Below are 24,464 nucleotides of genomic sequence, written 5' to 3'. Positions count from 1 at the left end.
TTTTTTTCCGTTTAGATGTACAAATTTACCTATATATGTAGTTTTTACATGAATGGTTTTGTTACGTTTACAAAAAAAATTGGTTGTCTGTAAAGTCGGTTTACGGACGATAGTTTAACGTGACAACGTCATAACAAAACATTGATGAAATGATTGCATACTTTTATGAATAAAATTGAATCATTTTTATTGAAATATCACTATTTTGTATGGATAAAAAGAAGGAGTGAAATGAAATCTACCATTTTATTGATATATTTACTTTTAATTGCACTCATTAATTCAAATATGTTTATTACTTAAATGAACAGATTATTTTAACTCTAACTTTTATACATGTTTGCTATTTAACTTCTTCCAATCTGTGTTATTCTGTGAAGGATAGGACGATGATAGGAAAAGTAGGAAACGAATGGGAGTGTTTCAAGTTTAATGTGCCTGGAAAAAGTCAAATCGATGGTTGTTCCAATCGAGTGGAAGAGAGATAGATGAGGCGCAAGCGTGCAATGAGCGTAACGGGACACGGCGTAACGGGGCAATGTGCGTTACGGGACACTTTTTCGTGCGTGCAGCCGGCGTTCGTCGATTTATTAGACTTTGTCACGTCAAAAAATACGGTGCACAGTTGGTCGGGAAACTTTTTCGCGGAAAGTGCACGGTCCTAGTAATGGGTCGCCGCAGCGCGACAGAAGGGAGAGGTTGTGCTGGATGGACGCCGGGAGCACACCAGAGGGGAAGCCTTCATTTCACAGACGAGACAGCCACACCCGAAGTTCCCCGAAGTTCTTGCTCGCTTTTTTTTTTGTTTACATGATTTCACATGTATCTTTAATGTAGCTGTCCTAACCAAATCAACAATGTTTTAAAGTATTTATAATGTAGCTATCCTAACCTAATTGACCATTAGTTATCATTAGTACCATGAACAAAAAAAAACCTGAAGATGTACGATCGGGCGTTTGGCTCTCTCGTCTGTGAAAAGAAGGCTTCCCGCACCAGAGGTCGTCGCGCTAAATTTTGGGGGAGGCGGAAGTTGGCAAGCTCCTTTGCCGCCCGAAGACGCCGCAGGGAGACTGAAGGTATACGCGGCAGTGGGTTACGGAGACCTCAACGGGGGGAATGGGGCAGAGGCACAGTGAAGGGTTGTACACACGTAGGGCAGGAGGGAGGTTGGGGAGAGGACAAGTGTTGTAAGGCTCCACCTCAAGTTTTGGAAATGACCCCGGTGTTCCCTCTCTCTCTCTCTCTCCCTCCTCCCCCCCCCACCTACAAGTTTCCTCCTCTCCTCGCAAGTTATGTGTAAGTTCCGTCGCGGGACGGAGCTGTTCCCTGGAACGTCTACCTACCAACCAGCTCCACCGACACAACCCTCACAGCCAGGGAGAGTTCCTCGTCTCTGGTCGCATTGTCTCGCCGACAATGCTCCCCAAGTCACTCGGGGGCCGAACAGCAGACGAGTGCTCGTGACCCGGGTGACAAAGACACCGTGACTCCAGCTACGATCACGCTCTCGTCGGTGGCTCGCCAGAAACTCACGACGCGAGAACAACTTGAAATCACGGGAGCCGGAGATCGAAAGCGGCCTTTGCCGAACGTCGTTCACCGTCGTCCGGAAATTTATCTCGCCGGGAAAACTTTTCCAACTGTTGCCAAGAAGCAGTTGACCGACCAGAAATAGAACTAAAGTCGTTTAACCAAAATTAGTAATGGCAGTTTACGTCATTTGATTTTGACAAGACGTTTGACCGAATGCCGTTTCCCCGTCATTTCGGACAAGTGGCTTTCGGTCTAGCGGAAAAAAAACCTGGCTCGTTTAGGGCGCTTTTGCAGTCAGGAATTAATCAAATTAGATAATTAGAAAAAGGTTTTAGAAGGAATATCTTAAAAAAAATAGTAGTTGCCAATAATGTAACCTTGTTGCTATTATGCAATTGCTAGTATGCAATTTTTGATACATTTTTAGGACGTACAAAAACATTTCATGTAGCTTCATGTTTATTATAATTTGGCAAAATAAAATTTAAGCTTACTCATGTAAACTATAAGTAGGTAATATAGCATAAGTACCAGGGGAATATATTTAAAAATGTACACTGTTGTATTTGTGGATATACTAGAAGATATTTTGAAAGCTATTTTCCAAATAACTAATTTTATTGTTGTATTAAAAATAAATTTAGTTAATTTAATGATAACCTTGACTTTCAGAAGGCACTTACAAATATTCAAAATGTACTGGAATGAACCGCAAGTTAACAGTTTGGTAAGCAAGTCCAAGAGTGATAAAATGAAGTGTAGGTACTCACCAAGTTTGGTACGATCATATTTAAATCAAGAGTGTTATTATACGAGGTCACACGTACAATTTCAGATGTTTATACTGTTAGAAAAAATAAATAATTATTATGCTATAAGTTTTTAGAACACTTTCATATACAATATAGAGATTTTCGTAGTTTAAGTAGTTCTTAAGCGCCTGCACAGCTCGACTGAAAACCGATGTGTAGATCTTCACAAGAACACGAAAATTTTCTGAATTCTTGGCTACGTAAACAAAATGGGGTCAAAAGTTCTCACATTTAGCCAATAAGAGTTAGTGAAATTGGTCAAAACACGTGTTTACAACATACATTTAAGGTATGAATATTACAAAACCGTATTTTGAAGCACTATAGGGACTTTAATTTTACATCAACCTATTTATATCTACGTGTTGCATTGTTAAGGTCACCATTATAGGTATAAATAGTACCTATCTCTATGCATGACTAAGAAAACTGTGTGCTAGTTCAAAGCCTTGCGCATGGAAACGATACCACGTTATTTGCACAAGCAGCCGTGTAGCTATCATTTCATCTTATCCAGCGGATTTATACAATAAAATTGTACATGCTCACTGTACAAATGAATTCACGTTCGTAGCCAATTTTTATGTACAGTTACTTTTGTGTACACGTACATGTGATAATGGCAATAATAACAATACATTTTTTTTATGGGCGCCTTGATTGTTTACTATCATCACAGCGCAGTAGGATGAGTATTGATAGCCAGATAAAACAAAGACGTGAATATTTTTTAATGTCAGTAAAATGTAGCGGATTAAAAATTTCAGCTGTAAACATAAGAAATGGTACAGCAAAATAGCATAGCGATTGCTGGACAAGGTGTATTTACAGTTAAAATGTGTGGCACACATGAACACACATACACCTTAAACAGTAATTTTTAGATACTGGTTTAAATAAAGAATGTGTTTACTTTAAAAACAAATAAAGCTTAGCATAACTCTTGCTACTTGTCTGAAAATGTATGTCAGGCACAAATAAAACACAAGAGTTCCGTTCCCAGTTTCTACACTTTCACTGATACTAAAAATACACAAAATTGGATAAATGTGTCTCTATAATGGTATTAATACATCTATATTAATTAACTATTAATTTGATTAACAAGTATGTGATATGTTACTTGTGTCACCTTGATTCTATACTAGTCGGACAATAGTCACAAAACACCTGGACCACTAGGAAGGAAAGTAAAATTAACTTGAAGTTATAATGCGCATATAAACGTTGATTATTTTCGACGATATATAATAACACTGATAAATCAGTGTGAATCAGTATTTGACCACTAAGTCCATACGTAAAAATACGTTTTAGGCAGTAGATTTACTATCTCATGCACTTGGTGTATTTAAATATTCTTACAGTAAATGATGACAGAAAATTACAAAACACTTTCTGCTGATTTGCATACAGTGCACACTGCTAGTTTACAACTCCTTGTGGGGTTGACATAGTTCAAAACACTTTGCTAGGTTCAAATTGACTAAATCAATAATTTAAAATATAGATTGCTTACGAGAACTAGACATACACGATTATATATATTCATATATTTTGCCACGTCTGTGGTCAAAATCGTCCAGTCTCAGAAGAATGTTTTATTCCTCACTTTTTAAAATTTTCCATGACCTAAAAAGAAATGTTCCATTATTATTAAAATGTAAATAAACAGTTTTGCATTGACTGCTGTGACTCGTTTCTTCACAAAATTTCAAAATTCAGCGGAATTAAATGCATTTTAAATCATACAATGGCCTAATGAGGCGTAAAAAAATTAAAATCACCGATCAAAGCAAGATTCAATTGCACAAAAAAATTACATACCCGTTATTGGAAGTTAAAACCAATTTAATAAGAAAGATAAAAAAAGCGAATTTCCACTTTTGATTATTGGCTGAAAAGGGCCACGCTAAATAAAATAACATATAAAGGCTGAATCAGAATTCGACAAACTTCAGCTTCAGATTTATCACGAAAAATTATTGTGAAAACAAACTAACGACTTATGTTTTAAAGTGCTTCTCAAGTTTGAAGATGAAGAACTTGTATACAGCAAAAATCAAAGAAAGTGTTGAAGATGGAACACTGTTTAATTGAATAATTGTTTACAACCATCACAAAAAAATACTAGTCAGTGTCGTTTAAATGATATAATTAAAACAATTGGAGTTTGAAACAAGAATTCATAAAAAATGCACGGAAAGAATTATTTTAATGAAAAAAACTTACTGAGCAACAGGTTTTGCGATGGTTGTAAAAATTTTTGTCCAAATTAACATTTTCAATATGCGTAGTTTTCCATAATTAATAACTTCTCTATTATTTGCAAAAAAAAAAAACGGTTGTTTAGCTCCAAATTGTAAGACTTATATCAGTTTTGGGGAACACTTTAGACCATAAGACGTTTCAACTATTTTTTTTAAGTAATGAACCTGCATTTCATGTTTGTCGGTCGAAACCTGACTCACCCTGTGTACGTTCAAGTGAACAAAGTGCGGCTGGCTGCGGGCAATTACCGAAATTAATTTCAGGCGTTAAAATGGGCAGGCGGCCACCAGACCACAGCGCGATCTGCGGCTTCCAACGGGGCGCGAATAACCCCCCCCCCCTCCCCCCCGTGTTAAATGGCGGGTGAAGACTAACCTTCACCCCCTTCCTCTCCCTTCCTCCAGAGTTAGTATTGGTGGGGGGGGGGGGGGGAGGGGCTGTGACCACGTGACCGCGGCTGCCCGCCAATCACGTGCCTGTAGCTGTGCCCCAACGACCGCATTAACTTGCGTTCAAAATGTGAATCCTCCCTGTAGTCATATTGTGGTCAACAGAGATGCGTCAAGAGGATGATTTGCTTTTTTTTTTTGGTAAAAATACACGGCACTTACAAACACGCTCGGCTTGACCAATTTGTAAGTAATAAGAAACTAATAAGGAAACCGATATTTTTTTTCGCTCAAGGTTAATGGTACGAAAGGTGAAAAAACTTTACCATACACGTGTGTGAAGCCTGGGATTTAAGATTCCTCCTTTCCCTAACCAAGGTAAAAAAAAAAAAAAAATTAAACGTACAAAATATTTCACAAATCTAGTTTTAGAAATTTTTAAACTAGAAAAGAAAACCTAAACTTATACTATGGTACGTTGCGGAAAATATTTAACTTGCTCTATAACTATGAGGTCTATTTATTTTCCAACTACTATGTGATATAAAAAATACAAATTTACATAACATAATAATTCTATCATCAAAAGTACAGCAGGATCTTACTTTTATACATAATCGCCAAAACGACTGAGGTTTTGTCATATCCTAATACAAGCTTCTCGATGCATTCTTCGAAGAAGTTAGCCGCCACTGAAATAGAGATACAGGGCCTAATATCGCGGCGCATTCTGGCCCACTATTCGCAAATCTCGCGATAATTCCCGACGCGAGAGCCAGTCATTAGTCATTCCGCCTCGCAGCGGCGTTGTGAGGGAGGAGGAGATCCAGGGGCTGGCCATGTATCTCTATTTCACTGGCGGCTAACTTCTTCGAAGAAGCCATCGAGAAGCTTGCGTCACGGCATGACAAATGTTGGGATCGTTTTGACGATTATGCAGAAAAATAAGTAAGACCCTGCTGAACGTTTGGTGGTAAAATTATAATATTATATGAATTTTGTATTTTGACGTGACGTCTAATAAATCGATGAACACCGGCTGCACGCACGAAAAAGTGTCCCGTTACGCACATTGTCCCGTTACGCTGTGTCCCGTTACACTCATTGTACGCTTGCGCCGCATCTATCTCTCTTCCACTCGATTGGAACAACCATCGATTTGTTTTTTTAGAGGCACTTTAAACTTGAAACACTCCCATTCGTTTCCTACTTTTCCTATCATCTTCCTATCCTGAACAGAATAACACAGTTTGGAAGAAGTTAAATAGCAAACATAAAAGTTAGAGTTTAAACAATCTGTTCGTTAAAGTAATAAACATATTTGAATTAATGAGTGCAAATAAAAGTAAAATTATCAATTAAATTGTAGATTTAATTTCACTCCTTTGTATCCATACAAAATAGTTATAATTCAATAAAAATGATTCAATTTTATTCATAAAAGTATGCAATCATTTCATCAATGTTTTGTTATGACGTTGTCACGTTAAACTATCGTCCGTAAACCGACTTTACAGACAACCAATTTTTTTTTAATAGCACGCTGGAGGTTGAAAAAGAAACAGCCCTCCTATATTGACTACGGGCTCGACGCATTACCATTCGGCCATTTTGGTGGTTTGACCGCTGGACGTCTAGTTGTTCTGTGCCACAGCTGCGCTGCTTGGATGAAAAGCGGGAGAGGGGGGGGGGAAAGGGGAGGAAGCGCAGACACCCTCAGGACAATCACTCACAGACACGCGCACAATACCTAGCCCCCCCCCCCCCTCTGGGGGGAGGTCAAAGCCAAGCGCTGTCCACATCGGCCCGGCAATGCCCCCCGGTCGCCAACGGCTACCATCTCCTGCTAAAGCGGAAAGGGATGATTGATGGGGAGGTGTGGGGCGGGGGAGGGGACGGTTCCGAGACTCAATCATGTCCACCTGTTGGCAAGAAGCGGTCTCTCCGGTCACAGCATCCCGCACACCCAGACAGGTGCGTTCGGCAAACGTCCAGACCGCGACAACTTACTACCGTTCCATAATTTAACCTTGATAAACATTATTTTAGACATTAAAATTTCCATGAAACGGTTTGACGTCAATTTTAATTTAAAAAAAAAATGTAATTTAAGTAAAGCAATATAATTTTTTTCGATGATTGTCATTATTATGTTTGAATCTATTTAATTATAATAATTAAAAATACAACTTAAAAGTATCAATTTATATATTGATGCCGTTTAAAGCCACCAATTTTGAGTCGGTGTATCTCAGATAATTGGTCTCCCACCAAATAGAACCAGGTTTGATTGTCGGTGAGAAAAAATCAGAGGATTCATCGCAAAAACCTGGTGGCGACTTCCCACCGCGCGCTGACATTATGCAGGTAGCCACGCTTGCTGGCGAGTGACGCTGAGTTCGCTTCTCTGACTTGCGTAGCCCTCGTCTGAAGCTGAGTGTTCCTGTTGCGAAACCGCATTTAACATTTCTATACCATTGCTACACTTCACTCCGTTCTTTTAGCAACATTTAATGCCAATTCTGCGATAAATGTTTTTAAATAAAATAACAAATCGCTGATGTTACCAACACACGTTTAAACTTTTCTGTCAGCTGATAACGATCTAAAGATCCAAAATTACAACACCTCGTATGTATATATACACCTCGTATATATACATATATACCTTGGATGTATTTATAGGTAGGTCTATAAATACATACGAGGTGTGTGTATGTATTTTTTATACACCCACGAGGTGTTGTAATTTTCCGGGTTGTATACTTTAAAAGTATCTGTACATTGTTAGCCATATTGGATGTAAGTGGAATTAACAATAACGTAAGTACACCCTATTGGAGAAAATAACCGTTAGAAGACATATAAGCGCATTTTATAATTATGGTTATAAGTGTCCTTAATGTATAAATTGGAAACGAACACATGGGGATACATATTGCATAGTAGCTCACACTTATTCCACCCGTACACTTTTTTTTTTCAGTGATACATTAATAGTCATGTAAAATTACAGATATTTGTAAGTTTGTACATCTACAAAATACTGTTTCTCAGTAACACTTGGTACAGATTCTTACCTGGGCATTTAAGTTTGTGCTGTCCCAGTAGCTCCAATAGTTAGTCATTTGTGAACAGTTCCATGAAAAGCTTTTCAGTATTAACTGCGCAAAATAATAAGCATAGTTAAACAAAATAAAGTTAAATTTTTAGTGTTTAATTATCTTTTCCATAATTATGCTTGAATCAAACATTAATTAAAATATAAAATCATGCGCAAATTTCCGTAAGAAATACTCAGTATATACCTCGGGAAATAAAAAAAGTGTTTTTATTCAACTGGTTTCCTAAGTAATCTTCTGTAAAAGTAAGGATTTTATTTTTTCCCCGTGTAGGCTAGTGCAGGATAGCGTTCCATGTAGGAGGCGCTGTTCTAGCCAAGGTGTGGGTATGCCCCTACACGGAGCGGCGCTGGCCGGACAGTAAAGAACGAACATAGGACGGGGAGGTAGGGGTTAATGGGAGCAGGGTTGGCCGTTTGATAAAGAGTTGGGGGGGGGAGAGGGAGAGGGGGAGAGAGAGAGAGAGAGAGAGAGAGAGAGAGAGGAGGGCGCGTGCCGTGACTGATTAAATTTTTGGCGGTGGCTTTGTCTTCGCAAGTGCCACGGCGCCAGAACAGAAGGGGGGAAAAAAACGCGTATGTTAGTGCCCAGCCAATTACATTAGCCCGCGGCCGGATCTGATACGGAAGACGGCACGAGTGTGCGGAGGAGGGGTGGGGTAAAATAATAATAATAATAATATGAGGAGGTTCGTAAGGGGCGTGACGGAAAACAGCTTTTGGTTTTACCGGCGGTCAGTTCTGTCGGCGTAACATTTCCTTAGCGCTTCAATCCGATAAATTATCCTTCATCTCTGACTATATTTATGTATATATATATTTTTTTTCTCGGACCCGCGGAGAGATAACCAACGACCTTAGATGAACAGACGTCCTGTACACTCATGATAAAAAAATACGACTTAATTATTTCGTTCCATTACGCAAAAAAACCAAGCCGTACGAACAAACCAAACATATCAAAATCTTATTTTCTGGTTTGCGAAGGCTACATGGGAATCTCAATTTCTTGATGGCCAGCCTTTTTGTGATACGTTGTACAGTTTAAAGGGGGAAAAATAAAGATGTTTCATAGAAATTTTTTTTATTAATGTTTCTCTTGCGAGATGTTTATCAGTTTTGTTTCCCTTTTATAGTTTTAGACACAGATATACTCAGACTTCTACATATCTGATTGCATTAATCGAAAGAGAGTTAGATATTATGTATTTTTCAATGTATAAATTAAGTTAAAATTTATACCAATATCAATTAAAATTTTTGAAAATTCCAAACAAATTTTGATTGTGAAGAATCTTGAGCATTGAATCGATTAAAATATTACATACAAGTTGTCCAAATTATCAAAAACTTCATGTATCGGACTTCACATTGATATGAGCAGATACAAAAATATGTTTCAGTAGGGTTATTAAATAATAATTGAATGTTACATAACGTTGTTTGGATTTCAATTTTATTGAGAAGGAAAGAGAACTAAGAAAAACTTGCCAATACATAAAATTAGGTATTTATTTAATTCCATTATATGTACAAAATGTTTATTTTATAGTATTTTAGTAAAAAAATAAAAAAAACATATGTAAATTTAATACTAAACAAAGGATTAAAAATTATAATTAATTTTTTTTTGGTAGCTTTTGAACTGCACAACATATTCCCAGAATTTGTTCATTTACAACTGAGCCATCTGAATATTTTTAGTAATGAGTGAATAAAAATAAATAAATCTGGGATAAAAAGAGTATAGCGTTACCACAGACAAACCTAACGTTGTTTGAAGATTTAATGAACGTTTTAAAAAAAAAAATTGCGTTATAAATAGGGAATCGCAAAACATTAACCGGGTGACACATTTTCTCGTTGCTCATTAAAAAAAAATAAAATGTTATTTTGCATGTTTTCATTTCCGCTGCCGACGATCGGAATTCGTGAGAATCATCACGTTTGGATACTCGGTAAAGAGCTTTATTTTTTTTGCACTGGAATTCGATATTCATTGAAGTGAACCGGCGCGTAGATTTATTTACGCTGCTGCTAGCTGCGAGCGCCCGTCCCTTCATATACGTGTTTTCACACATCGCTCATTATCGAGTTGTGTGTGTGTGTGTGTGTTTGTGTGTGAGGGGGGAATTGGTTGGTGTTTGTAAAATTGGTAAGGGGGGGGGGGAGAGTTGTCACACTTTTCAACAGCACAGTTAAATGGAGCCAACCGGAAGCATCAAAAGTACGAAATCATGTGCGGCGATGTGCGAGTATTGTGTCGCTGTGAATATCGAAAAAAAAAAAATCATGCGGAAATTTCTCCCCGTGTCAAATAAATGCGCATAAAAGGCCGGTAATTGACATTTTCGCACAGACCTCGCGCGCAAACAACAACCGGCTAGGCTCGGAGCGAATTGAACTCCCCGTTGAAAGCCAGCTGCGAATAAATTGGATCCCGCCGAAGTCGTATCATAGCTTGATTCCCGAAGAACTAACAAGATTCGACGGGGCTTAAATGATTTTTTTTCCCCCTCCAGCGTATGTAGCCTGTTACGTAAGCGACGTACAACGCAGGAATACATGTTTTTCCAGCACCTGGCATGTTTTGTGATGTGGCAAAACATACGTTACTGGCACTCGGTAATAATGATAATACTTATATTTAATAATTCTAGCACAATCAGTAATCACAGCTAAAATTTTTTTTATCATAGTCCTGTAGTCACGCGGTTAGCATTCCAGTCCATCTCCAAAGTCTCTCCCGATTGGTAGATTTTTGTTCCCACAATGATCTATGAAATTACAAATAAGTTGAAATTCTGTTTGACGTTTAGTATGTCTGTATCAAATTTCATAGCAGAAATCTAGGATAGTTTCATATAAAGTAAATTATAATTTTTTTTAAAGATATAACAATATAAAAATGATCATTTGGTTACGTTGAAGTGTTTCAAATTAATTTTTAAGAGACGCAAAATGTCTTAAATGTAATCATACGTCATATAAATGTCAATTTTTTTTGCAAGCAAATATTTGCTTGGAAAAAAAGAATGGAAGTATAGCGATTAATCACTAAGTGTAACATCATGGTTGTAAAAATGTGCATAGGTCTTCGTAATTAACACATGCGTGCCTTTTTTTACACTCATGGTATTGCACTGTTGGCCAGCTTCACCATTCTGCTCTTCGATCCACGATCCTATGATTTTCGCCCAAGAACGATACAACGATCATTGCTCTAGACGTTGCTCCAATACATACTGGCACTAAACGAACTCCCCTTGCGTGAACCGAAGTTCAAACGTTTTCAATCTGCGGCAACAGACGGCAACATGTCAAAGGAATGGCATGAGCATTTCTATTGGCGGGCTGGAACGATATGAAGTCGCTGCAAACTATTGTGTCATGCAAATGGTTGATAATGTCGACACAAGATAGCATGTGCTCATTGCCTAATCTCTTATGAAAAACACGTACCTGTAATTAGAAGTTCTTGCTAAAACAAACAGTTAACATATAAATAGATTTTTCTAAGAAAAAAGGCCTCTTTTTAATGTAAAAGTATTTCAAACGAAATAAAAACCATTATTAAATCGTTAAAATAATGTAACTTGCATTACAAACACTTAAAATAGAGGTTTCAATGTAAAATGTGATCTTAACGCTTGAAAAAAAAAATCTTTTTTTGTATGTTTATTATTGTTATACTTTGGTTATAACAGAGTAAACTAAATTTATGTTATCCTTTTGTCACACTTCACTTAGAAACGGAGGCGAATTTCAGGCGACGTTCATGCACCAAGGCGGGGATAAGACGATAGTCCTTGCTGGGTCATCAGATTGTTGCCAAATTATATTTATGCTGGGAAAGATTGGGAAGACAGGTCTGACAAAGATTAAACGGGAGTGTACAGGAGACGGAAAAAGTTTAAGTTCTTACAGCAAAAAAAATAATAATAAATAAAATGAGTGGTGACAGAATTTTTAAAAAAATCAAATTTATAATTATTGTGCCAAAAATACCAGTTGGCGGCACATTATTTATACAATCTGACATTTAATAATTATTCTCTATTTTTTACGCCCGATTAAACAATAAACAATATCCATAAATTCAGAGCTAATTCCGGACACGACATTTCGCACTGTATCGATTGGAGCTCATTGTCAATTAAATAACTCAACGGTCGGTTCAGCTCAAAGTTCCAAATGTACTTCGCTCAGCGCTCAAAACACAATATTGTGCAACATGAAATGCGGTCGAACCAAGATAAAACCAGTTATTGAAAAGAGATCACGTCTGAACTCGCCAATAAGTGAATATCTGTTGAAAATATTTGCGGGAGAACCAAAAATCCAAGGAAAGTGTAGAGTTAAAATTGTTTTAAATAACCTTAAAAAAGTTAATTCCAAAAAAGAAATCAACGTTCTTTGTGCACTGTATTTTTTTTTGTTGTAAATTTAACATTAATATTCATATAAGTTTGCATGAAAACATCTGCATCATCACAAAATTGTGTTTGCAGTGATACTGGGTTCGGATTCCTACCAAGGACATTTATGCTTTGTGTGATCCCAGTGCCTCCAATAAAATTTATTTGTAAACCGTTCACTGAATAGCTTTCTAATATTAACTGCGCACATTGATAGCATAACATATGTTCAAATTATGGAACATTCGATTATATTTTACATTGTTCAAAATAATTATGCTTTAACGCCAAATTTCGTAAGTTTTATGTGGCAAAGGGTTTCCGAAGGAATATTTTTTGACGTGACAACGTCTAATAAATCGATGAAAGCCGGCTGCACGCACGAAAAAGTGTCCAGTAACGCACATTGTCCCACTACGGATGTCCCACTACGGATGTGTCCTGTTATGCTCATTGTACGCATGCGTGGCATCTCTCTTCCACTCGATTGGATCAACCATCGATTTGACTTTTCAATCATATTTTCGTTGTTTGAATGATTAATATTATGTAATTTAACGATGTCCACCGATTTTCAGCACAATCGGTACGGTTATTAATTTCCCGCCTACCACTATAAGAAATAAACATGGCGGACTACATACTTTTTAAAACTTCCACACTACAAAACAAAATTTATATATATATATATATATAACATCTGAAACAATTGTTTCCAATATGGCCTCGTGGCCGTGCGGTAAGCATCGCTGACTACCAATCCAAACGGTTATGGATCGAATCCCGGCCGCTGCAATATTTTCATTTTTGTACTTGTAAAAATAAATACGGCGCGCGCGACACTACAAAAGTAATAAATATATTTGAATTAATGAATGCAAATAAAAGTAATTTTATCAATTAAATTGTAGATTTAATTTCACTCCTCCTTTGTATCCATACAAAATAGTGATAATTTAATAAAAATGATTCAATTTTATTCATAAAAGTATGCAGAGGTAGAATTTATCGTACAAAAGATAGAAAAATTTAAAAAAAAATTTCTTCCTCAAAGAATATAATATTTTTAATGCCTAAATGGTTTGGTTGCAAAAACCTATTACGGCCCAGTCTCAGGCCGAATATGATATTTCATTTTCTTCTGGATCAATAATTTCATCAATTTTTTTTTATGACGTTGTCACGTTAAACTATCGTCCGTGAACCGACTTTAGAGACAACCAATTATTTTTGTTTTCCTGCTGTGCGAGGCCCGACGTGAACCGAGCGCTCTGCCTGCAGTGAAGCCCACCTCCGTGCTGATCCTGACGAAGGAGCGGCAGGTGTCGGCGGAGCGCAAGTACGAGGTGGAGTGCCGCAGCTCCGGGTCGCGCCCCGAGGCCATCATCACCTGGTGGAAGGGCAGTCGCCAGGTCAAGCACCACTCCGAGAAGGTGAGACCACCACCCCACCACCATCCCGGCACCAGGCGCAAGTGTCGGTCCGGGCGAGCGAGACAAACTCGGGGAAACCCCCCAACAACCGGGACCCCACGAATATTTCCATGTAAAGATTTTTTTTGACGTGACAACGTCTAATAAATAGACTAACGCCGGCTGCAAGCACGAAAAAAGTGTCCCGTTACGCACATTTTTCCGTTACGCTGTGTCCCGTTACGCTCATTGTTCCGTTACGCTCATTGTACGCTTGCACCGCGCCGCACCGACAGAAGTTAAAACTTAAAACTTTGTTCATAAATGTGTAATATGAAATAATTTCTACGTCAAATGTACGTAAGAAAATGAATCTGATTACTAGTATAATTTCAAGTATTTATTCTTTTATTATTAAAATTAAAAAAATGATTCAATTTTATTCATAGAAGTATGCAATCATTTCATCAATGTTTTGTTATGACGTTGTCACGTTGAACTATCGTCCGTAAACCGACTTTACAGGCAACCAATTTTTTTAAGACTAGCTGGCAGTTGGAAAAAAAAGAAATTAAGGCCCGTGTTTCACAATTGGTCGAGTTCATTTCAGACACGCGTCCTGAATGGCCCGGTAAAATGAGGTCCTCCTGCAGATGAGTAACAAACCAGAGGTGCAGAGGGTCACCTTATTGCAGTATTATGGGTGTTCAAATTTTTTTTCCCCCGCAAAAATATCCTTTTCCTAGCAATTCACAAAATAAATAAATAACAACCACCGCAAGCAACAGTCATCTTTCAACTCCTTTCGTTTCGGCTTGCGTTTTCCGCATTCCTAGGGGCAGGCAATTTTTCGCGAAAAAAAAAATTAAAGCCTGTTAGAATGCAACAAGGTATACTCGCACGATTGATTGGTGGCCGTCTGCGAAAGAAGTCGTCGCCTTTTTTTTTGACCGAGCCACTCAGGACGAGTTCGCTTCCGCACTGAATCACTGTGTGTGGTGTTGTAACAATCGACATGTACCTGAAAGAAACTCATCAAAATAACGAACTACAGACAATGCAACGGTATTTTTACTTTCAGCTTGTTGCTAAATCTTTTCGCGAACTTTTCAAGTCGCAGAATTTGTGTACATAAATACCAGGATGTTTGTTCTTACTAGGCGAGAAACGCAATAACTAGGGGCAAATATATTTCGCCAGTAAATTTCCTCTCAAAGTATTTCACAAAACACTGTAGATTTTTTTAAGTGTTATGGAAAGAGACAAGAAAAATTCGCGGCTTCAATGGCCTTCTAGGATAGATTCCACAATCCTCCACGTACTATGGAAAATACACCTGCTTGTTGGATACTGACTCGTGACATCTGTTAACTGGGATGTTTGCGATTTGATTCTTCTTCTGCTGGGGGAATTTTTCGCTGGCTCGTGGTCCTTCTGGTAAACGGTGTCCAATCACTGAAGCAACGTGATGGTGAACAAGTTAGGAGTCCAGCCTATCGCGAAATGAATCTGAGAATATTTTGGTCTCTAGTTATGGAGAATTGTGGACGTGCAGCAGTACAGTGCCCACATTCTCATTGGCTCCGTCAATTGCGGGGAAACATCTCTCACCGACTACATCCAATAACTCTAAAACAAAGCTACAGTGTTTTGTTAACAAAACCTTTTGACATAAAAAGTATTCGTCGGGTACAGGTGTGTCTAGCAGTAACTAGGGGCATGTAATTTTCTCGAAAAAAAATCTGAGCGCTCGTTGGACTACACTAAGGTTTTCCCGCGCCAGCTGTCTCTTCGTTGTAACTAATGGCCGTCTGTAGGAGGAGCCATTGCCAACTTTGATCAGGCTCGTCAGGACGAGTGTTTTTAACACCACGAGAAAGATGTGGTATATATTTTTTCAACACATCCTTTGCACGTGAAAACAGATATTTCGAGATAATACTGACTATTCATCACGACATTTGGTGCATAACTTTATATATTAAATGATGTTCCATTCAAGCATAATTATTTGAATCACGGAAAAAATAATATTATATTCAACAGTTGGAATTTTTTTTATAATGTGACGTAGTTAATACAGGAAAGCTATTCAGGAAACGGTTTACAAATAACTTTAACTAATATAGATAATGGAACAGCACAAATCATAAATGCCCGGGTAATAATAATCCGATGTAATTTCACACTCATATTTCGGTTCTAATTACAAAAATGATTTACAGTGTAATTAGCGATCAGATTATTTCGCAAAAAAAAAAAGCTTAACCCTAGTTGTTTATTTTCTCCGCCAATTACCACCCGTCTGGCGGGTTTATTGTGTGTTATTTCTGGTTTCATGTTGTAGAGAGAGAGCTAGAGAGAGAGAGAGCTAGAAGGAAAGAGCTAGAGAGAGCTAGAGAGAGAGCTAGAGAGAGAGAGCTAGAGAGAGAGAGCTAGAGAAAGAGCTAGAGAGAGAGCTAGAGAGAGAGCTAGAGAGAGAGAGAGCTAGAGAGAGAGAGCTAGAGAGAGAGAGAGCTAGAGAGAGAGAGCTAGAGTAAGAGAGCTAGAGAGAGAGAGAGCTAGAGAGAGAGAGAGCTAGAGAGAGAGAGAGCTAGAGAGAGAGAGCTAGAGAGAGAGAGAGCTAGAGAGAGAGAGAGCTAGAGAGAGAGAGAGCTAGAGAGAGAGAGAGCTAGAGAGAGAGAGAGCTAGAGAGAGAGAGAGCTAGAGAGAGAGAGAGCTAGAGAGAGAGAGCTAGAGAGAGAGAGAGCTAGAGAGAGAGAGAGCTAGAGAGAGAGAGAGCTAGAGAGAGAGAGAGCTAGAGAGAGAGAGAGCTAGAGAGAGAGAGAGCTAGAGAGAGAGAGAGCTAGAGAGAGAGAGAGCTAGAGAGAGAGAGCTAGAGAGAGAGAGAGCTAGAGAGAGAGAGAGCTAGAGAGAGAGAGAGCTAGAGAGAGAGAGCTAGAGAGAGAGAGAGCTAGAGAGAGAGAGCTAGAGAGAGAGAGAGCTAGAGAGAGAGAGCTAGAGAGAGAGAGCTAGAGAGAGAGAGAGCTAGAGAGAGAGAGAGCTAGAGAGAGAGAGAGCTAGAGAGAGAGAGAGCTAGAGAGAGAGAGCTAGAGAGAGAGAGCTAGAGAGAGAGAGAGCTAGAGAGAGAGAGAGCTAGAGAGAGAGAGAGCTAGAGAGAGAGAGAGCTAGAGAGAGAGAGAGCTAGAGAGAGAGAGAGCTAGAGAGAGAGAGAGCTAGAGAGAGAGAGAGCTAGAGAGAGAGAGAGCTAGAGAGAGAGAGAGCTAGAGAGAGAGAGAGCTAGAGAGAGAGAGAGCTAGAGAGAGAGAGAGCTAGAGAGAGAGAGAGCTAGAGAGAGAGAGCTAGAGAGAGAGAGAGCTAGAGAGAGAGAGAGCTAGAGAGAGAGAGAGCTAGAGAGAGAGAGAGCTAGAGAGAGAGAGAGCTAGAGAGAGAGAGCTAGAGAGAGAGAGAGCTAGAGAGAGAGAGAGCTAGAGAGAGAGAGAGCTAGAGAGAGAGAGAGCTAGAGAGAGAGAGAGCTAGAGAGAGAGAGAGCTAGAGAGAGAGAGAGCTAGAGAGAGAGCTAGAGATAGCTAGCTAGAGAGAGAGAACTAGAGAGAGAGAGAACTAGAGAGAGAGAGAGCTGGAGTGAGAGCTAGAGAGAGAGAGCTAGAGAGAGAGCTAGAGATAGCGAGAGAGCTAGCGAGAGAGCTAGAGAGAGAGCTAGAGAGAGAGCTAGAGAGAGAGCTAGAGAGAGAGCTAGAGAGAGAGAGCTAGAGAGAGAGAGAGAGCTAGAGAGAGAGCTAGAGAGAGAGCTAGAGAGAGAGCTAGAGAGAGAGAGCTAGAGAGAGAGCTAGAGAGAGAGCTAGAGAGAGAGAGCTAGAGAGAGAGAGAGCTAGAGAGAGCTAGAGAGAGAGAGCTAGAGAGAGAGAGCTAGAGAGAGAGAGCTAGAGAGAGAGAGAGCTAGAGAGAGAGAGAGCTAGAGAGAGAGAGAGCTAGAGAGAGAGAGAGCTAGAGAGAGAGAGAGCGAGAGAGAGAGAGAGCGTGAGAGAGAGAGAGAGCGAGAGAGAGAGAGCTAGAAAGAGAGAGCTAGAGAGAGAGAACTAGAGAGAGAGAGAACTAGAAAGAGAGAGAGCTAGAGAGAGAGCTAGAGATAGCGAGAGAGCTAGCGAGAGAGCTAGAGATAGCGAGAGAGCTAGAGAGAGAGAGCTAGAGAGTGAGCTAGAGAGAGAGCTAGAGAGAGAGCTAGAGAGAGAGCTAGAGAGAGAGAGCTAGAGAGAGAGCTAGAGAGAGAGCTAGAGAGAGAGCTAGAGAGAGAGAAATAGAGAGAGAGCTAGAGAGAGAGCTAGAGAGAGAGAGCTAGAGAGAGAGAGCTAGAGAGAGAGAGCGAGCTAGAGAGAGAGAGCGAGCTAGAGAGAGAGAGCTAGAGAGAGACAGAGCTAGAGAGAGAGAGAGCTAGAGAGAGAGAGAGAGCTAGAGAGAGAGCTAGAGAGAGAGCTAGAGAGAGAGAGCTAGAGAGAGAGAGCTAGAGAGAGAGAGCTAGAGAGAGAGCTAGAGAGAGAGAGAGAGCTAGAGAGAGAGAGCGCTAGAGAGAGAGAGAGCTAGAGAGAGAGAGCTAGAGAGAGAGCTAGAGAGAGAGCTAGAGAGAGAGCTAGAGAGAGAGCTAGAGAGAGAGCTAGAGAGAGAGCTAGAGAGAGAGCTAGAGAGAGAGCTAGAGAGAGAGAGCTAGAGAGAGAGCTAGAGAGAGAGAGCTAGAGAGAGAGAGCTAGAGAGAGAGCTAGAGAGAGAGAGAGCTAGAGAGAGAGAGCGCTAGAGAGAGAGAGAGTGCTAGAGAGAGAGAGCGCTAGAGAGAGAGAGAACTAGAGAGAGAGAGAACTAGAGAGAGAGAGCTAGATAGAGAGAGAGCTAGATAGAGAGAGAGCTAGAGAGAGAGAGAGCTAGATAGAGAGAGAGCTAGATAGAGAGAGAGCTAGAGAGAGAGCTAGAGAGAGATAGCTAGAGAGAGAGCTAGAGAGAGAGAGAGCTAGAGAGAGAGAGCTAGAGAGAGAGCTAGAGAGAGAGAGAGCTAGAGAGAGAGAGAGCTAGAGAGAGAGAGCGCTAGAGAGAGAGAGAGTGCTAGAGAGAGAGAGCGCTAGAGAGAGAGAGAACTAGAGAGAGAGAGAGCTAGAGAGAGAGAGAGCTAGAGAGAGAGAGTGTGTGTGTGGCTGTGTGTGCAGTTCTCGGAGGACGGAGACCACAACCTCAGCATCCTGAGCTTCGTGCCGGGCATCGACGACGACGGCAAGTACCTGACGTGCCGCGCCGAGAACCCGGCCATCCCTGACAGCGCGCTCGAGGACAAGTGGCACCTCAACGTGCAGTGTGAGTCCCTGCGACGAGAGAGTATCCCTCCAATGAGTGTATCCCTCCGACGAGAGCGCATCCCTCCGACGAGAAGAGCGTATCCCTCCGACGAGAACTTATCCCTCCGACGAGAACTTATCCCTCCGACGAGAACTTATCCCTCCGACGAGAACTTATCCCTCCGACGAGAACTTATCCCTCCGACGAGAACTTATCCCTCCGACGAGAACTTATTCCTCCGACGAGAACGTATCCCTCCGACGAGAGCGTATCCCTCCGACGAGAACTTATCCCTCCGACGAGAACGTATCCCTCCGACGAGAGCGTATCCCTCCGACGAGAAGAGCGTATCCCTCCGACGAGAAGAGCGTATCCCTCCGACGAGAAGAGCGTATCCCTCCGACGAGAACTTATCCCTCCGACGAGGAGAGCGCATCCCTCCGACGAGGAAAGCGCATCCCTCCGACGAGAAGAGCGTATCCCTCCGATGAGAAGAACTTATCCCTCCGACGAGAACGTATCCCTCCGACGAGAACGTATCCCTCCGACGAGAACGTATCCCTCCGACGAGAACGTATCCCTCCGACGAGAGCGCATCCCTCCGACGAGAAGAGCGTATCCCTCCGACGAGAACTTATCTCTCCGACGAGAACGCATCACTCCAACGAGAGCGCATCCCTCCAACGAGAGCGCATCCCTCCGACGAGAAGAGCGTATCCCTCCGACGAGAACGTATCCCTCCGACGAGAGCGCATTCCTCCGACGAGAAGAGCGTATCCCTCCGAGGAGAAGTTATCCCTCCGACGAGAACGTATCCCTCCGACGAGAGCGCATCCCTCCGACGAGAAGAGCGTATCCCTCCGACGAGAACTTATCCCTCCGACGAGAACGTATCCCTCCGACGAGAGCGCATCCCTCCGACGAGAAGAGCGTATCCCTCCGACGAGATCTTATCCCTCCGACGAGAACTTATCCCTCCGACGAGAACGTATCCCTCCGACGAGAGCACATCCCTCCGACGAGAAGAGCGTATCCCTCCGACGAGAACTTATCCCTCCGACGAGAACGTATCCCTCCGACGAGAGCGCATCCCTCCGACGAGAAGAGCGTATCCCTCCGACGAGAACTTATCCCTCCGACGAGAACGTATCCCTCCGACGAGAGCGCGACCCTCCGACGAGAAGAGCGTATCCCTCCGACGAGAAGAGCGTATCCCTCCGACGAGAACTTATCCCTCCGACGAGAGCGCATCCCTCCGACGAGAAGAGCGTATCCCTCCGACGAAAAGAGCGTATCCATCCGACGAGAACTTATCCCTCCGACGAGAACGTATCCCTCCGACGAGAGCGCATCCCTCCGACGAGAAGAGCGTATCCCTCCGACGAGAACTTATCCCTCCGACGAGAACTTATCCCTCCGACGAGAACTTATCCCTCCGACGAGAACTTATCCCTCCGACGAGAACTTATCCCTCCGACGAGAACTTATCCCTCCGACGAGAACTTAGCCCTCCGACGAGAACTTAGCCCTCCGACGAGAACTTATTCCTCCGACGAGAACATATCCCTCCGACGAGAGCGTATCCCTCCGACGAGAACTTATCCCTCCGACGAGAAGGTATCCCTCCGACGAGAGTGTATCCCTCCGACGAGAAGAGCGTATCCCTCCGACGAGAAGAGCGTATCCCTCCGACGAGAAATTATCCCTTAGACGAGACTTATCCTACTGTATCCTATCGAGTTGAATTTGCTGCCAAATGTGCTTCCTTTTGTATAGTGTGATTACAAATGTGCTTCTTTTAGTGTTTTTCCAAATGTGTTTTTTTTTACTGTGGATCGTTAAGTCTGTAATCATGACATGATTGACTTCGTGGTTCGGAGACGCCTGGTCTATACGCCTGACATTGTACATGAGCTGTTTAAATTTATCGCCGAGTATCGAAAAATTAGACCTCTTGGCTACTGATTGTATGTGTCTGGCCACCAACTGGATTTGTCTGACTACCAAAGGGACGTGTTAGATTCACCACAAACTGTAAGTGCCTTCACACCCACTTTAAAGTAGAACTGCCCTGAAAACACATACAAAGGACTCGCTTTGTCTTTTAACAAGACTGTAGAAATTACCTTTTTTATTTGTAATTTGTCTTTTCTCGAACCTGTATTTTTTTGTAAATTTATGTGATACTTAATTAAATAAAATTTTTGCATCAGTCAAAGATCGAACCCGAGATGTATATGGATCGAATCAATCATTTTTAATAAGGATTTATTTCATGAATTTTGAAATTTTTTCCGAATTTCCAGCAAGTGTCGGGATAGTTATGGGTCCTAGCACACACTAAATTCCCCGGATGTAAAATCATGGATCGGCAGCGAAGACCCTCAGGAGGAGTGTGTCATCCTGATGATGGCGAATGCAATTCCAAACGAAACGTTTGGGAAATATTCACTTTTGACGTGGATAAAACCCACAAGCCAAGAAACTTCATGCAATGGCTGCGAATTCTTTCGATCCTTATAAATGATAATGTATATTCTTTACAATATATATATATATATATCTTTTATTACAATTTGCGATAGCTTGACCTCACATAACAAAAATATAACTGACTGTATAACTTTCTGTTCTAGATATGCCCGTGGTTTCTCTCAAGATGGGCTCTAGCCTTAACCCGGACGACATCAAGGAAGGCGATGATGTTTACTTCGAGTGCAACATCAGGGCCAATCCGAAGGCGTATCGGCTGGCCTGGTTCCACAACGTAAGTCACTCCTAAATTAGCTGCATTTTTTAAACTTAATATATTTCTATTACAAGATTTCATTATCTGTTCAATCGGTTCTTTTGTCAAAAGAAAACTATGTCGTTAAAACGATAAAATTATTTTTCTACTACAAATACATATAACAATTTTTCGCTCAGTGTAAAGTCTTGCAAGTGATGATAGTTAACGAAGACTTGCGCACATTTATACACCCCATAATATTACAGTAAGTGGATATCTGTTGACAATATTTGTGGCACATTAACAAATGCAAGGAAGATATCGATTTGAAATTTTATAAATAGCCTTTACATAAAAGTGTTTACAAAAAAAATTAAAAACTCAAAATGGCGTGTGACGTGTAACCCTATAAATAATCTAATCAACCTTACAGGCTTGCTGCAAGCTTAATGTGCTTTTAGGGGCTTTTCGTATTGTGAAAACCAAAACGAGATTGTATATTAAACATTAAAAAAATATTTGCAATCAGCGTATCATTTTTATTAATTGATATTTCTCAGGAATGCTATCTTTTAGTAGTCATAATTTATTTAAAATATATTTATTTAAAAAAAATTGAAGCTGTCATGTCATGTATAAACGCATATGCAAATGATATAAAAGTTTTGTGAATGTGAATCAAACAAAAGATAAAGGAACAGAGGTTAATAATCACTGTGTGTGTATATATATGTATATGTATATGTATATATATATTTTTTTGTTGAGCTGTGCATATGTTGGTTACGAATACCTAGATGCATGTATTATTGGAAGAAAGATTTCATTACCACGTAGTTTTGATTTAAAACACTGTAGCCATTCTATCGAAAAATTAACTCCAACTAAAAATAAAAAAATCTAGACTTGCAAACATGCCTGGGACACGATAATAACAAAATACTTTGGGACAATGCTACTCCACTCATACAGGGAGAACACCCAATAAAAAGGAAAATAGAAAAATAAGCATTTATTGTCAGCAATAACAAGAAAGTATTTAATAATAACTGCGTGGAAATTTTTTATTAAAAAAATTAATTGAACACAAAAAATAGCAAATCAAATACCCTCACAGCTAGGCACCATTCAGTAACATCAGCTCTGTCTGCAAGCAAAGACATTCCCCACTTGGCCGGGCATGTGTTTCGAGATTGGTTAAGTTTTATTTCCCTTGTACATGTATACAGTAGACGCAGAAATCCATTCAGCAAACGCATCCTAAATGGCTCAAGTAAAACAAGGCAATGGATTCTCTTGCAGACGGCCGCCAATAATAAGGAAGGAAACCGCTTATGCAGGAATTTCTTATTGCAAGGGACTGGAAAAAACTCGCTCTTTGTACTTGGGAAAAATTACATCAGCTCATTGGCTACTGCCTGGTGATACCTTGTTATCTGGGAGGATTGTGATTCGATATTCTTTTTCGAAGGTTTATTCATTGGCTACAGAGTCCTCCAGGTAAACCGTGATCCAATACTGAAGCAGCAAAAATTAAAATCAATGGATTCTAGCCTACCGTGAAAAGAAACCGCGAATTTTTCCGGTCTCTAGTATTTGCAGTCTAATAGACGTTCATTAAATACATCTTTTTTTTAATGCGTGTCCCTACATAATGCATCATGTTTTCATGGTAAATACCTAAGGCCATGTACTTCTCACGAAATAATATTACCGCTCATTAGACTGAAGTAAGGTTTTGCCCGCGTTAGTGATTGCTTCCTTGCAATTGGCGGCCGTCTGCAAAGGAAGCCATGACATATTGGACCGGACCATTCAGGACAATTTTTATTCTTCATTTATTGGCTGTGATTGGTGTGCTGACAGTAGAAATAATGCTGTGATAAACTCCGCCAACCACCTAACACAGACAATGCTACAGTGTCTTAACTCACAACTGGAATTGGAAATGTTTCGAAAAATGTAGATAACCCTGTAAATGCCAGCTGCTATGCGTACCTGGAGGTTAGTGACCCTGTAAATGCCTGTTGCTGCGCGTACCTGGAGGCTGGTGACACTGTAAATGCATGTTGCTGCACGCACCTGGAGGCTGGTGACACTGTAAATGCCTGCTGCTGCACGCACCTGGAGGCTGGTGACACTGTAAATGCCTGTACCTGGAGGCTTGTGACACTGTAAATGCCCGTTGCTGCGCGTACCTGGAGGCTGGTGACGCTGTAAATGCCCGTTGCTGCGCGTACCTGGAGGCTGGTGACGCTGTAAATGCCTGTTGCTGCGCGTACCCGGAGGCTGGTGACACTGTAGATGCCTGTTGCTGCACGCACCTGGAGGCTGGTGACACTGTAGATGCCTGTTACTGCGCGTACCCGGAGGCTGGTGACACTGTAGATGCCTGTTGCTGAACGCACCTGGAGGCTGGTGACACTGTAAATGCCTGTTGCTGTACGCACCTGGA

At 40.8% G+C, this 24,464-nt stretch overlaps 1 protein-coding gene across 2 annotated transcripts in view; it reads left to right on the top strand.

The window, feature by feature from the left end:
• LOC134535946 (nephrin-like) overlaps positions 1-24,464 on the top strand; it is a 325,160-nt gene that overhangs the window by 247,739 nt on the left and 52,957 nt on the right. For both annotated transcript variants that reach the window (XM_063375364.1, XM_063375362.1), the window contains exons 6-8: positions 13,829-13,980; positions 19,152-19,296; positions 21,915-22,045. In XM_063375364.1, coding sequence (XP_063231434.1) covers positions 13,829-13,980; positions 19,152-19,296; positions 21,915-22,045 — 428 coding nt within the window. The remainder of the gene's footprint in view (positions 1-13,828; positions 13,981-19,151; positions 19,297-21,914; positions 22,046-24,464) is intronic.

This window comes from Bacillus rossius, chromosome 10, assembly GCF_032445375.1.
Source record: "Bacillus rossius redtenbacheri isolate Brsri chromosome 10, Brsri_v3, whole genome shotgun sequence".
NCBI lineage: Eukaryota > Metazoa > Arthropoda > Insecta > Phasmatodea > Bacillidae > Bacillus > Bacillus rossius.
This window is presented reverse-complemented; position numbering and strand designations above follow the sequence as displayed.